The sequence below is a fragment of the Molossus molossus genome, unplaced genomic scaffold, assembly GCF_014108415.1.
Source record: "Molossus molossus isolate mMolMol1 unplaced genomic scaffold, mMolMol1.p scaffold_m16_p_16, whole genome shotgun sequence".
NCBI classification, from domain to species: Eukaryota; Metazoa; Chordata; class Mammalia; order Chiroptera; family Molossidae; genus Molossus; species Molossus molossus.
This window is the reverse complement of record NW_023425351.1, coordinates 56,441,109-56,456,932: the sequence shown is the minus strand read 5'-3', so window position 1 is coordinate 56,456,932 and position 15,824 is coordinate 56,441,109. Positions and strand designations below refer to the sequence as shown.

General features: G+C 40.6%; 1 protein-coding gene across 4 annotated transcripts in view; it reads left to right on the top strand.

Annotated features, from left to right (window-relative positions):
* TRPS1 (transcriptional repressor GATA binding 1) overlaps positions 1 to 15,596 on the top strand; it is a 242,311-nt gene extending 226,715 nt beyond the window's left edge. For 3 of the 4 annotated variants that reach the window (XM_036263882.1, XM_036263880.1, XM_036263881.1), the window contains 2 exons: positions 5,813 to 5,935; positions 8,909 to 15,596. In XM_036263882.1, the coding sequence (XP_036119775.1) occupies positions 5,813 to 5,935; positions 8,909 to 9,973 (1,188 nt within the window). In that variant the 3' untranslated portion in view covers positions 9,974 to 15,596. The remainder of the gene's footprint in view (positions 1 to 5,812; positions 5,936 to 8,908) is intronic. The other variant, XM_036263883.1, reaches the window with a different exon arrangement.
* The last annotated feature ends 228 nt before the right edge of the window (positions 15,597 to 15,824 follow it).

The following is a 15,824-nucleotide window of genomic DNA, read 5'->3' as shown; positions in this document are numbered from 1 at the left end:
TAGGGGTGGGGGGAGCTAAACCACAGAACTTACATGCATGTATGCATGACCACTGGACATGGACAACTAGGGGTGGGAGGAGCTAAACCACAGAACTTACATGCATGTATGCATGACCAATGGACATGGACAACTAGGGGTGGGGGGAGCTAAACCACAGAACTTACATGCATGTATGCATGACCACTGGACATGGACAACTAGGGGTGGGAGGAGCTAAACCACAGAACTTACATGCATGTATGCATGACCAATGGACATGGACAACTAGGGGTGGGAGGAGCTAAACCACAGAACTTACATGCATGTATGCATGACCAATGGACACGGACAACTAGGCCGGGGACGGGGCGGGGGTGGGGCGGGGAGGGGGGTGCCAATGGGGTAAAAAAGGAGAAACATCTGTAACAAAAAATAAATTTTTAAAAAGTAATAAATAAATTTTTTTAAAAATCTTTGATGAACCTGCAGATTAACAGCACAAATATTGGATTTCAGATTGAGTTCATTTAAAATGGCTAAGATATGAAAACCATGAAAAAATGTGAGTGAATAACCCACCTATGAAGGCTTCTTGTGTGGTTACATGGTTTCAGTATGGTTCCTACTCATAGAAAACTTATTTTAAGGAATCACTTCTGCAAAATTCCTGCACCAGGGGAGACTTTTAATGTCTTGGAGGTGAATATTCATGTCTCTGAATGTTAAGCCACTTGAATGAATAATTCGATCAGATTTACTATTTATTAATCAAATCAGTTCTTTGTTAATAATGAAATTTGAAAACCTTAACGTGTTTGTTTCTGACTGATCTTCAAATAATAAAATAAGCAATACAAACAGCTGAACAGATTTAAAACTTGGAAAAAAAACTTTATTTTTTGGCTGGTCACATCTGGATTTATCAGCACATTGCGAGGCTCGACCCGGAGTGACACATCCATGACCAGTGTGAGTCCCCAGTAAGAAAAACTGGAGTCAATAACTTTGAGCAAAATCTGATAGTGGCACCATACAGTGGTCAGCTGTGTATCTAACGACTAGGGATCTCTTTCAGATCGTTGCTGAGTCATTACACTTGGGGCACTCCACAGCAGGGACATAAATTTTGTTGGATTTTAAGTGTATTTATATTAAGAAATAGGTGTGACCGTCATTTTCAATTTCAAATCTTGGCATTCATGATTGTCCAAATTCATCACCTGTTGCTGTCGTAAAAATCAGTATTGGGGTTCTGATACACTGGAAATGTAGAAAGAAAACAAGTGATCCGCAGAATTCTCACTAATCATCACTGAGCAGCACTTGCTGGGCCCGCGCTGGCCTGGCCGCCAGGTTCCTTGGTTCCCTGCGCCCAGCACCATCCTTCCTTTGCACACAGGAATCGACCCGCCGACAGAGGACACAGCGGGGCAGGTGGCCTAACAGCAGACCGACTATTAAAACTTCAAGTTAAAAAAAAAAAAATAGTTTCTTGAATTGTTGATTCTGGAATTCTCTCTGTAGAAATTGTCAGTGGAGGGGACTTGCATGTAGATTTGGGTTTTCAGCCCACCTTCCTTCACTGTCCCCCTCCGGGACCCCCGCAGCCGTGGAAGGGGTCCATGGGAAGGCCAGGGGCCGGGATGCTGGGGCTGCGGGCGCTGAGGACCTGGGAGGGTGCAGCCTTCCCCACCTCCGCACGGGAGAATCGTGCTAAGTCCCTCTCACTGTGTCACAGCTACTCACCCCTGCCCTTTCCTCTCCCTGGTGCCTGTCCCCGTGACGTGAGTCCCCTCCCTCCCCGCCAGCGCATCGATATACACGTTACCAGTAACTCTTAGAAACAACCGTAGGGGAAGGAGAAGCCCTGGTCATCGTGTTGAAACAGACACGCGCACGCACAGAACCGTCCGCAGTGTGCGACCACGCTGACATTGCCGAGGGACAGTGCCGCTTCCTGCCACCTGTGTCCTCAGGACCTAGCAAGTACCTGGTTCAGCTGCCTCTCAAAAATAACTGTGGGATGTAGGATTGCAAAATTGATTCTCTTGATTTCATTTTCTACATCATTAGCCATCTCTGTCCAACTGGAGATAAATTTGTCCATCCAAAGGGGAGCCCTTCAGAAGGGACTTTGTTTTTTTGTAATTTTTTTTCCCCCAAACAATAGAAGTATCTACTAATGATAAAAGTAATACCTGGAGCCCAGCCAATATGGCTCAGCGGTTGAGTGTCGACCCATGCACCAAGAGGTTGCCGGTTCGATTCCTGGTCAGGGCACATGCCCAGGTTGTGGGCCAGATCCCCAGTCAGGGGCAGCAGGAGGCAGCCAGTTGATGTTCTCTCTCATCGATGTTTCTATCGCTATCTCTCTCTCCCCCTTCCTCTCTATCTAAAAAAATCAATAAAGAAAAAAAATTTTTTTTTAATAATACCTGGAGAGATTTTCTTCAACTTCATTCATGTTTAGCTGTTCGAGACAGAGCACTGTCCTAGGTACTTATTATTTAGACTATTTGATGACGGTTCAGAGACATGATTTCTGTCCTTTACAAACACAGTGTGAAGGAGAATGACAAAATATTTCAAAACTCTGTCATGCATGATAATCAGTGAATGGAATAAGGTTTTCAGTGCCTTAACAAGGCCAAGCTTGGTTTTAAAAAGTGGGGCAGGGAAACTCCTATTCTGCCTCCCTTTGGCGACTGCGCCTCTGCACTTGCCTGGGCTAAGGATATTGATGACTTCCAGGGAAATACCTTCCGGTGTTCAGCCCAGTCACGTGCACAGTGCGACCAGGTCAGCGCTCTCATCTCTGCCGTCGTTTAGAGAGATGCGGCACCATTCTCTGAATCTGTGGTCACAGCTAAGGACATTATTCACTTCTCCCACCTCTCTGCTGCTTGCATTGCCTACTCAAGTGATAAATTTGTTTAGATTGGAGGTACTTAATGGGTGAAATATTTCTCACTTACCTCCCACTCTCCACCCCCACACAGGCACACTCCTATTGAATTCTAGGTGTGAACACCTAGACATTTCACTCTGACTCAACTTTCCATTCTCATAGTCGATAAGATTGACACAAGTGAAATACATTTGATAATATCCAACTATGTTTTAAGCATATCTGAAATGTTTAATAGGTAGATGAAGGAGATAAAACCAAACTAACAAAATATTTTTCTCTTACAAAAGAAATGCAGTTGACTCCCCTCGACAGATGGCTGACTTACTGAGCGTTTACTACGTCCCTGGCGCTGCTGTAATTGCATCCATTAGCCCACATTAATACTCACAGCAGCTCACACTTTAAAGAGGGGGAAATTTAAGCATTGAGAGATTAGGTAACTTGCCCAAAGTTGCACCCGGCAAAAGGCAGAAACATGTTTGGAATACAAGTCGTCTGACTCCTAAATCTGATTGTTAACCTCCAGGCCATACTGACTCTGAGAAAGTGAACCCAGAGTACTCCTGATGTATTTACAATAAGATACGGTTTACCTAAAATATACCAGCCTTTATTGGAGCCTAAGGACCGCTTAAAGCAACAACCAATGCCTGTGAAAACCAGGGCTGTAATTTCAGGATTTTCCCTCTCTCTAATGAAGGGCATTTTCTTTGCAAGAGAATTAAGCACAAAATTGGGCAAGGATTGAAATGCTCTCTGAAACCAGGATTACACCCACTTTGGCAAGCTGTGTCAAGCACCCAGAGCAGAAGGAAAGAAAAGCAGGCTGGAGTGAATGGTTGGTTACACATTCAGATTTGAGCCTCTGCCATCTATGTGGGTTAGTTTCCAAATGGACATTTACATTATTGCCTTTATGTGAATCAAGTTGGCATTTATTTGCCAAACGTGTTACTTAGATCTAGGAAAAAGACAGCGTAGCCCCGGGGAAAGTTCACAATTATAACCTAACTGGGCTCCCCAGCTTACTTCGGATACAGGGGGCCCCAAAGTGTTTGATAAACACAACCTCTAATAGCCCGTTGACTTTCAGGAAGTAGCTGTCCCTACTTTTTCACTAGGTCCCAGTTGGGATTAGTGGACTGACACCCAATGTTTGCTGTTGCTCTTATTGAGATTTAGAAACTTGCAATATGTTCCTAGTCCAGACTTGGGGCGGGGGGGGACCCAGAGATTATCTTTGTGAAAAATCTAGCTTTTATTACATCACCTAAAGTAGCACAACCTGCTACACTAATGAAATCTTGTTCTTGGTTGAAAAGGGCAATTGTTAGCCTGACTTTGCGCTCACTAAAAACATTCCCCAATCTTGTTAAATTATTGCTCTCATTTCAGATTTTTATGGCTGTGCTGCTTACCAGCCCTCGTTTCTTTACGTTTCATTCATTTTCCTTGTATTGATGATTAATGGAGGATGTCGAATGTTAGAGTGAGCAGGCATCAGCAACTGCAAGATCATAATTAGTTTAGCTGACGAGGGCCTCTGATAGCACTTGCATCTGGATGGAAAAATTACCCTATAGGGAACTGGCTGCTCACCAGGTCTTTTTAGTGATACATTGTGAAACACCCGATGAATCAAATGCCCTTTCAATGCCAAGAAAGTGTTCCAGTCTTGAAGCCAAAATTATGTCTGCAGAAAGCTTTCCATTTGAAATGTATCAGAGTACAATTATAACCATTGTATTTTCTTGGCAGAGATACTACTCGTCTACAGTATGGACTCAAGTTAAATAAATTGCCTAAATTTTATGAATCCCTGAAATTTCGACTTACACTGCTCTTAATTTTAAATTTATAATGAAATTGGACTGCAGCAAGATTTTTTCCACTCCTTATCTAACGTGCATATTTTATCATTAAAGGCTTTGGCTTCCTAGAGAAAGGAGAGCCGAGTTGCAATTCAGGCTGTCTCTCTCTTTTTTTTTTTTTGCAAGAGAATTCCATTTCCTGCCTGTTAGTATTTGCGCCTACAAACACAGCCTGACTTTTGTTCCAGTGAGACATTTAATGGAATCATTACTTGATAGTAAGAATGGAACAATCAATACTAATTATCTACTTTTTAAGTATTCTTAGATTATTTTTGAATCTGGTGATTACAGAATGCAGCCCACGCACATCAATTTGTGTTGGGAAAGCTTGTGATTTCCAAGTCTGGGTCAAATAAAATAATTAAATAGCCGTTGCTGGGACTGTGTTGTCTGGTGTAAGCAGGTCGCCCATCGGTTCTCGTCAGTAATACTGTACTCTGGTCACTTGAAGTTCCCCCGGGTTCTCTCAGCTTTGGGAAGCGGAGGGTGTTCTCTTTCAGATTTTACGATTACAAACCAAAGACCTGAATGGAGTGTCTGAAATTTTCTTAAACTTATGTTACAGGAAAGACATAGAAAAAGACACAAGTCAGGTATACTTTTATCTGGTTTGTATGGTGCATGGATTTCCAGCTTGACCAGATTTTAAAGCTCAGGTGTCATGTGCTCCTCTTTTCCCAAAGTACGTTTCGCATGTTGCCGCGTTCTGTCTTTTGACTTTTGTTTTGACACTTTTAAAAGGTATATTTTAAGGTCCAGTCTCGAGGAGCCATCATTAATGGCACAAAACCCAAAGTTCAAAAAGTTAAAGCTGTTTTCTGTGCGAAGCCTTTGGTGTTGCACACACCTCATCCATCACTGTAGGGTTAATTATAATGAAAATCAGCGGTGCCTATTAAACACAATTGAACCTGACCTCATTATGGGCAGTGTGGTTTTATACTGTCATTGTTGCTAGTCGAAAGACAAAACTCCTGGGTTGATTTGGTCTAACTCCAGTGATCATGTGACTCACCTCTGACCTTGTGTTTTTTCCCTGTTTCAGAGGCGTAGAGGCTCGGGTGTTTTTTGTGCCAATTGCTTGACCACAAAGACCTCTCTCTGGCGAAAGAATGCCAATGGCGGATATGTATGCAACGCGTGTGGCCTCTACCAGAAGCTTCACTCGGTAAGCACGTGCTCGGCTGGGCCAGGGAGGCCTGAGAAGGCGCCTGGTCGGCCCCTCCCGGGCCCTGCCTGCCCCGCAGCGCGACCCAGCCGCTTGCAGCGGGATGCACCGGGCGGCGGGCTTAGATGTTCCGGAGATACACCTGCGTCCTCAGTGCGGGATGCTTCTTTTTGGTAAAAATCAGGAAAACAATTGATTTCCACGTAACAGATCGTTGAACTTGTGGTTATCAGAATTTAGCGAACTTAAGTTAGAAAGAAAGACAGCCCTGTTAAAGGTTCGAAACGACATAAGTTTGTTTTTTAAGAGGACTCTCCCAAGTCCAGTACCAAAGAGAGAGGAGGGCAAAATAAATAAACGTGGCTTGCCTTCCGGTTTCCCTTTGGAACTGGCACGTGCCATCCTGGCCGCTTAGGGGCTGGAGGTCGGGCGCATTTGGAAGCGGTTCGAACAGGCCCGGAGATGCAGGTGGGTCTGCGCAGCGCGTGGGCGCGGGTGCAGGCGAGGTGGCCCAGGGCCCGGAGCGCATCAGAGGAGAGTAAGGTGCAGAGGTGCTGTGTGTTTTCGGATCTCCAGCTGGCTTCTTTCCGTGGCTTACTGGGGGTACTTCCAGGAATTTCGCCCCACACTTTAGCTAGGCTCCTAGAATAAAATTTAAACTTGCAAATGTCCCCATCTGTATACGCCTTTGACTTCCTGAAGGGTTTTGTTTGTTTGTTTGTTTTTTGTTTTTTTTTTTAGTTTGGAAAGTTGATCTGCTGAGGAGAGCTGCCTTTGAAAATAGGAATCCTCTCTTTAGTAAACAGAAGTGCATTTCCCTGTGCCTTTTTCATTCTGTGTGGCATTTTACCGTGGCTTTAGCACAGCCAAGGAATAGATTACAGCTACAGGGAATACAATTTTAGACAAAACATCCTCATAAATGGGCCATTGGAAGCACGCTTTAAAAAGTGGATGCTGCCAACAATACTAATTAGTGGTAAACTGTAAAAACCTTAGCAGGTAGCTAAGAGAGAGATGTTTTTCCCACCACCACACCACCTTACTTTTTTTTAAACCTTCACCATTTAAGCACAGCAATAAGCTTCCATTTAATGAGTACTGACATTAATGATTTTAATTGAACTCTGGCCCATCATAGGCCAAGAATTAATTAAGGTACTGCCTTCCAGTTTATGATAATTTAACAACTGTGATATAAACTAAACTCTCCTTTTTACAATTATTTTAATCTTCATCTCTCCAGAGACAGTGTTGTCAGTTTTGAGGGTTTTTTTTAAATCCTGAATTTAAATACAGAGAGATGATGCTCACATTTCATGTCAAAGACTGCCACAAAAATTATGAAAATTTAAAAAAGGTATTAATGCAAGTTTCAGGGTTCTTTATAAGAAATTAAAGGCTGCATATTTTCATAATACCAATATGAATATTGTGAACAAAATAAATAAACATGGCATACCCGAAGAATGTGTCCTCTTCATTCTGAAACTAGTCATTGAATTGTCAGTAATAAGTATAGTATCTTTCTTTCCTTCAAAATACCCTCAAAACACCAGAGACATTCCCAAAAGGATTTATATTTATGTTTTGCTTAATATATAAACGGTACTCTCTTACATAAGGTGCATCCTTTCTAGGAATAATTCACAAATTACATATTGTATAGATTCATATTTTATGTGGAAATTAGCTCCTGGTTTCAGTAAGCTTTTAGAGAAATCAGATTTTAGCCAATTCAAGGTTATTCTAAATTTTTCATCTGTACGTATGCATTAATTTACTAAACTTAGTTTTTTGATTTTTATAAATCAAAGTTAGAGCTCTTACTGCAAGTTAAGTTTTTATTATAGTCTTATCTAAAATATAAAATATAAACACCTGTTGGACATATCGATAAATACCTATTTTATAATACGTAAGCCAAATCAAAGACTCAAGCTGAGAAAAAGTCAGCATTCAATTGAAGTATAGCGTACAGTAGTCGAGTTAGAAGGACAGAGCAGATATTTGAACCACGGCTACAAAAGAATTTGATTTTCATCATTAACATGTACAGGCTTCCCTACTGAATATAAAATATTATTGAAGGAAGAGAAATAAAAGTGAGAGGTTAAAAAAAACTCCCACTGATACAGTTTCGATTACCTGTTATCTTTCCTCATGATTCTGTTGGTTTGATTTTATGTGTATGTGTATTCTGATATTTAATATTTGCAATTATTTAGTAGAATGCATGTATTAGTCAGCTGAGGTTGCCATGACAAACACCATAGATGGGGTGGTAAACAACAGAAATATATTTTCCCACAGTTCCGGAGGGTGGGAGTCAGACCAGAGTGCCTAGTGGTCAGGGTCTGGGGAGAGTTCTCTTCCTGGCTTGCAGAAGGCCACCTTCTCCCTGTGTCCTCATTAGCCTTATTAACTCCTAAAGACCAGATACAGACCTGAATTTAAATACAGATACAGTCACATTAGTGGTGAGAGATTCAACACATGAATTTGGGGGAGAACACAATTCAGTCTGTACCAATGTTTAATTTTTCCAGTGTTTATCAAAACCCATCTCCCATGTTAGGATGTTGACATCTTAGTGCATGACTTAAAAGTTGAGAAATAGTTCAGAAAAATCGCATTTCTTCAAGTAACTTTCTACACGGTTTTATCACTAAATGATGCAATTCCAAAATCCATTGAGTTTGGAAAGCTGTTTCTAAGTAGATGAAAGTTTTCAGTCCTCCCTGCAAAGATGGGCATGATTTAATTAGGCTAAAAAAGCGGGGGGGGGGGGGGGACTTTGGTTTCTTCCTGTGGTCCTGCTTAGGGCAAAAGGAGGAGATTTAGTAAATCTATAACATAAAGTCTATCCTTGCTTTGAACTTAAGCATGGTTTCTATTTGTGAGGAATTGTTAATGCATTTTAATGTATTTTTTATGTTTTCCTTTTATGTATTGTGTGTGCATTCTCTGCAGACTCCCAGGCCTTTAAACATCATTAAACAAAACAACGGTGAGCAGATTATTAGGAGAAGAACAAGAAAGCGCCTTAACCCAGAGGCACTTCAGGCTGAGCAGCTCAACAAACAGCAGAGGGGCGGCAGTGAGGAGCAGGCCAACAACGGAAGCCCCTTAGACAGGAGGTCAGAAGATCACTTAACTGAAAGTCACCAGAGAGAAATTCCGCTCCCGAGCCTGACTAAATATGAAGCCCAGAGTTCATTGACTAAAAGCCATTCTGCTCAGCAGCCAGTCCTGGTCAGCCAAGCTCTGGATATTCATAAAAGGATGCAACCTTTGCACATTCAGATAAAAAGTCCTCAGGAAAGTACTGGAGACCCGGGAAACAGTTCCTCTGTGTCTGAAGGGAAAGGAAGTTCTGAGAGAGGCAGCCCCATAGAAAAGTACATGAGACCTGCAAAACACCCGAATTATTCACCACCAGGCAGCCCTATTGAAAAGTACCAGTACCCCCTTTTTGGACTCCCCTTTGTACATAATGACTTCCAGAGTGAAGCTGATTGGCTGCGGTTCTGGAGTAAATATAAGCTCTCCGTTCCTGGGAATCCGCACTACTTGAGTCATGTGCCTGGCCTACCAAATCCTTGCCAAAACTATGTGCCTTATCCCACCTTCAATCTGCCTCCTCATTTTTCAGCCGTTGGATCAGACAATGACATTCCTCTAGATTTGGCGATCAAGCATTCCAGACCTGGGCCAACTGCGAACGGTGCCTCCAAGGAGAAAACAAAGGCACCGTCGAGTGTAAAAAATGAAGGTCCTTTGAATGTAGTAAAAACAGAGAAAGTTGATAGAAGTACTCAAGATGAACTTTCAACGAAATGTGTGCACTGTGGCATTGTCTTTCTGGATGAAGTGATGTATGCTTTGCATATGAGTTGCCATGGGGACAGTGGACCTTTCCAGTGCAGCATATGCCAGCATCTTTGCACGGACAAATATGACTTCACAACTCACATCCAGAGAGGCCTGCATAGGAACAATGCACAAGCAGAAAAAAATGGAAAACCTAAAGAGTAAAACCTTAGCACTTAGCACAATTAAATAGAAATAGGTTTTCTTGATGGGAATTCAATAGCTTGTAATGTCTTATGAAGACCTATTAAAAAAAATACTTCATAGAGCCTGCCTTATCCAACATGAAATTCCCTTCTCTTATTATTCTTTCTTTTGATGAGTAGGTTACCAAGATTAAAAAGTGAGACAAATGGTCAGTGAGAAGAAAAAAAAAAGGATGACGGTACATAGTCACATGCTAGAACCTAGTAAGTCAAAACCATCTTGGTGAATGTGTACGGTGGCAATGATCCGTAAGAAGGATCACCAGACTATATTATGTTTGTAGAGAAAGAGATCAAAGCTGTCTAGAATTTGAAAGGGTTTACATACCATGAGTCTAAAGCAGTATTGGGCTGGCCATTGGCCCATTTGTTCAGAAACCCATAAATTGTTGCCTAAATTTAGAAATATCATGAAATCCTAGGCAGGGGAGGAGAAATCGAATCTCCAGGGCAGCGCAAAGGAAATAGCGCCCTCTGACATCAGTCTCCTCCAACTGACCACGTTTCAGATTTAGACCTAACAGTGTGAGCTGTGGTTAGGCTTGGTGAGAGATCAGCCAGAAATGTAACAGATGGTGGCACAATGATTTTGGCCAGCCCAGCCTGTATATACACACGCACACCCTCTCTGATATTTTTGTCCTTTAGATGTTCGAATACTCCTTTCGAAAGTAGTCCTTTTGTTTGCGATTTAGGTTCATTTTGTCCAAATATATATGCATTTTTAAAACCAATGTCCTCATTGCTTATGGAGTAATTTTATTTTAGCCAGATATTTCTTTCTTGTATGTGATGAACCAGTGTGGATTTGTTTTTAAAAGCCTCCTCTTGGTCACTAATCTCACTTGGCACGTTATAACGAAAGGGATCCCCACCCCCCCTCAGTTCCAAAAACTAGATGGATACAAAAGTTCAGACCATGGCTTAATTTGTTTAGAACACATGATATTTCTCCACAAGGTAACCTGCTGTATTTATTTATTTTGTTTTTTTGGTTAAATATAATTTCCAAACTTTGTGGTCAGGCAGCGTCTAAGGTTACGTTACCACAGACTGACGGTGTGTGTACCAGTCCATCCCTTCATTAGATTTATGCAGGTTTAGTTAAGTAGCATTAAATAGTATTCTTAAAAGTATGTCTTCATATTTCTTTTAATACTTAAGGCTTTTGTAAAACTATCCATGAAGGGAAAGCTCCTCAGCATAACTGCTCAGGGAAATAGGGCTAAATAACTGAACATTAAATAATTGGTTAAAGGTGCTGTTAGTCGAGCCTCAATGCTTGCTACAAGGATGTATGTACAAGGACTGACTTTAATAATTTGCATTATATTGTCCCAACCAGTAGTTTATTTTGTGCCACGGAGATGTAGAAGATATTACAAGCTACTGGATGCACTGTCAGATTAACTTATTTCATTAAAGAAGTTGGGAGAACAAATAGGAAAAAAAAAACTTATTTTTCTAGTAAATATTAATGTATTACATTTCAAATAATGGTGCCTGACATATTGAATAATTATTTTCTACAGTGTACGTATGCAACAAAGATATTCCATCATGCATTAGAGTCAGTTCTGGCTCTGCCTAGCTGTTTACATTTGCAAATGTAGCAAACAAGGTAATGAAGCAACTATTTCTATTGCGGTAGATATCTTTTTGTGTGTGTGTGTGTGTGTGTATGGTGTGTGTGCGCATTAAAATTGTAAACGGTAACATGAAACAAATGAAAGTTCTTGATATAATGGTATGGAAAACAAGAAGGAAATGAGAATATTTTTATGCCTACTTAGGAAAAAAAAAGGGTAGCACTATTCATTCCAAGTACTTTTTTTTTTTTTAATTTTTAAGCTCTTAACTCACATTGTTATGCTTAAAATGATAAACATATATCCTCTTTTTATTGCTTTGTCTATGTTTCAGATGAAACATTTCAGAAATTATTTTGATGAGCGCTGCTGGAATCTGCAGCAGTGATGTTTTTATTGCATTCTGTAGTTGCATTTGCACTCCATTTTTTACATTAATTCGCAGTTGCTTTGTATTGTTTTGTTTTGTTTGGGGTTTTGTTTCTTTTTCACAGCGCCAGGTCTTCGGCTCCCCGAGCTGGAGGGCAGGTGGAGTTCAACCAGTCCGTGACTGTTGTAGTGAGTGGAGTGAAACGTGTCTTTCTGGTGTTGTGTTGTTGTTTTCACTCCTGCATTTTCGTGTTCCTGTTTAAAGGAGAGAGAGGGAGACACAGAAAGAAATCAGGACTCAGCCTTCTGCTTCAGTTTCCTTTTAAAGGGCTCTGCTCTGCTCTCACCTGTTGCGTAGCTCTGACATTCACTTAACCTGAAATAAAGAGATGGATTGAGGAGTTCTGACATTCAAGTGATGTGATGGAATTTATCTGTCTTAGGAATTGAACGGCTGCATCTCAGACGTACAGGCAGACTTGAGAGGTGGCAAGGAGAGCTCCAGAAGAGATTCCCCAAACGATAACACAGTTTTTAGTTTTCTCAGTGAAAAGACTGGTAGCAAGGTGCATTCTGGCGATCCTCAAGCAACGTTGTACGTGGACTGCTCAAATCGGCAACGTACCCGGAGTCTGGTTAGGTTGGGCGATATTACAGGTTGACTTTTGGGGTAAAACGACTTCATCAGCAGTTTCTTCAGTATGTCAGACACAAATAGGTTGTTCATTTTTGGCATGTATGCTTTCTTACTTTCAAGTGATTTTTCTTCTTCTCAGACAGACTTGGTAGTCATATTTAGCATTGGGAAATAAATATCACTCTTCTTGGAATATTTATGGTCAATCTACTTTTGGTAGAATATTTTTGGATAGCATTGACATGCTAGATCTTACTCCTTTATTATTGATGGTTTTATTTTCATTTTTGTTTTTGTTATACATATTTTGATGGAGAAGAGGTTGGGCTTTTCTAAAGAGATGAAAATCTATCGTAACACTAAAATACCCCCCCTTTTTTTTTTATTTATGAAAGCCTTTATTCTGCCTTTCAAAATATATTACAAAAACAATTGGTTGTTATTTTTACTTTATTTTATTTTAAGCTGTCATTTTGTCTGAAGTTGCGAATTTTAAATGAGCTATTTAGGTACTTAATTTTTTTTTTTTTTTTTTTGAGGACTTTCAAGATGATTTAGGAATTTCCCCTCTTGGAAAAGGCTTCCCCTATGATGAAAACTGTATGCCAGCTAAAATTGTATGCCATTTAAAAGCTGTAAGTCTCTGAAAATTGCTGTCTGTGTTCCGAATCACCTTTGGATCCAACTTTAGGCCAGGACCAGCTCATACATTCTCATCCTCCCTTTGCTCACTCTTTCTCCCTTCATCTCTCACCCACACATTCATAATGTTGTTGAGGACAGAAAAATCGTAAAGAGCCAGCCCAGCTCCCAAGGTTCTGGATCGAGAGACACTACACAACTCTAAGTAACGAGCAAAGGATGGCGCTCTAGACGGTCACACGCTCACTCTCTAGTTCAAAGAGGAAAGTGTGCCCGTCTTTCCACGTGACATATTGAGATGTTCTTTGGAGAAAAAAAAAAATCAACTTTGAAGATAGTGATGTTTTGTTCTTAACTGTTCTCTTTTAGTAAAGGTAGATTTTAGGAAACAAGCATGGGGGTTCTTTTCCAAGGTAATATTCACGAGAAGAAGAAAGAAGTGATTGCTTTTTAACAGCCTTGTGGAAGCCTGTGGTGCACATGGTGGCGGCACGTGTGCGCAGAATCTACTACGATCCGATGCAGATACAGCTCCCAAAATAGTCAGTGTATACATGTTTTAAAATGCCTGAGGATATACATTTTTTTCATAATAAATTGAAGAATATCAGTACTGCTATTAAAATAATTATTAGCCTCCTGCTGTGTGGCTGCAAAACATCACCAGGTGACGTTCTTGAGACCTCTGCACTGCCTGCCTGTGTAGTTAGTGAACATCAGCACGGCTCTGGAGAGGGGATGTCTGTCGCCCATCGCTGGAAGTTTGGAGCAAGGAAGCTGGTGTTCAGCTTCTGGGCTGTATGCCAGCCCTTTGCCCAAAGTTTACATGAGCTCATAGATTCCTGTCTTTGGGTTGAGGGTCATGGCAGAAAACGCAAGACACCTTTGCTGAACAAGTAGGTAAACACTTGCCCTCCTAGGTTACAGGAGAAATCGGAGGAATTGAATTTCAACCTGAATATGACACTAAATAGCTAACCAAAGGTAGGTACTAATAGGTGGAATTCTATCAGCAGGCAACCGTACATGAGAGGAGAATAGAAAGACATGCATCAAGACCTTGAAGGGCTGTGTTATTTTCCCAAAGAAAGACTTGACCAAGGGCAGAAGCATGACCTCTCTGAAGAGCACTACCGTTTGGTTTTCCAATTACTGTTCCATAGACAGTGGACTTGTGTGTTACTCATAGCGGTGCAATTGTTTAGAAAGTGTCCACAGTTATTTACGGTAATTAGGACCTCCAGAAGATGCTAGGGCAGAAGCGTGTCCAGTCAGGGATGAAGAGAATGTGAAATTCAACATGGAAACTGAATAATGTATGCTGATGTGTTGTTCTCTTGAAAGGAAAGGTAGACCTGTAAGCTTCACTCCTTCCTGTGCCAGAGGAGAGCAAGAGTATCTTTAGATGGAAATAATGTTTAGCCTTCATCGGAGAGAATGGTCCTTCAAGATCCATAAGACCCAAAACTGTATTCTGATTTCACCCCTGGTTGTATTTTCATTATATGACCTGCAGCAAATCACTTTTTCTTTTTTTGCCTCAGGTTCCTCACCTGTAAAATGGAAAAAAATATATTAATAATAATAATATTAATAATAATAATAATAATGGTAATGTAGTACTTGTTTGTAAAGCACTTTGAGATCCTTGGTTGAAAGGCACCATGTGAGTGCCAAGTATTATTATATGGCCAAGGGGCTTATTTAAACTCTTAGTTCCCGAGGGCCAGGAAAGGTTGGGGTCATTTGTGTTAGAGATGAGCTGTAAATACCATAACTAGACAGCCTATAGTGTTGGCTATGAAGAGGCAAAACTATTACAAGGCTGATAAAACAATAGTTTTTTAATGGCTACCAAGGCAAATATCACAGTAAGAAATACCAAATTCCTTAGGGTGGACAATTTGACAACATGGATAATTTGGGGGGGGGGGGGCGGGATGGGAGGGGAAACATCTCAAAATGCCAATATAAAATTAACTTACAGCAATATTCACCAGCAAAAATGTCTTTCATATGGAATGATTTCATGTTGCTAAGAAAAAATTCAATTTGTAGTCCTGATTTGAATATTAGAATGTTGGCTATAATAGTTCTGTTCTTACAACACATGGAACTTTTTTTGTTTTATTTAATTTTGTTTTCATAGTGCATGTTCATTTCTACTCACAAACATGTTCTTGGTATATTTCTTATGCAAACAATCTTCAGGCAGCAAAGGTGTCTGTTACATCTAAACTTGAATAATAAAGTTTTACCACCAGTTATACATAATGGCGTTGGTATGGTTTCTATGGATTCACTTCATCTATGTAGCACTAGGAAATACACAACATTGTAACATATAGACAGGCTCTGATGAATTGAAATGGTGAAATCAGATCATCATTTAAAAAACTATGACTGAGATTGAAATGGTGAAATCAAATCACCATTTAAAAACTATGACTGAGAGATGAAATGGTAAAATCAAATCATCACTTAAACAATATGACTAAGATTGAAAAAGCCTGGTTTCTCTCGCCTTGCTTTGTTTGCTTTGCTTTTTCTCCCCCTATAACCAATCAATCTCT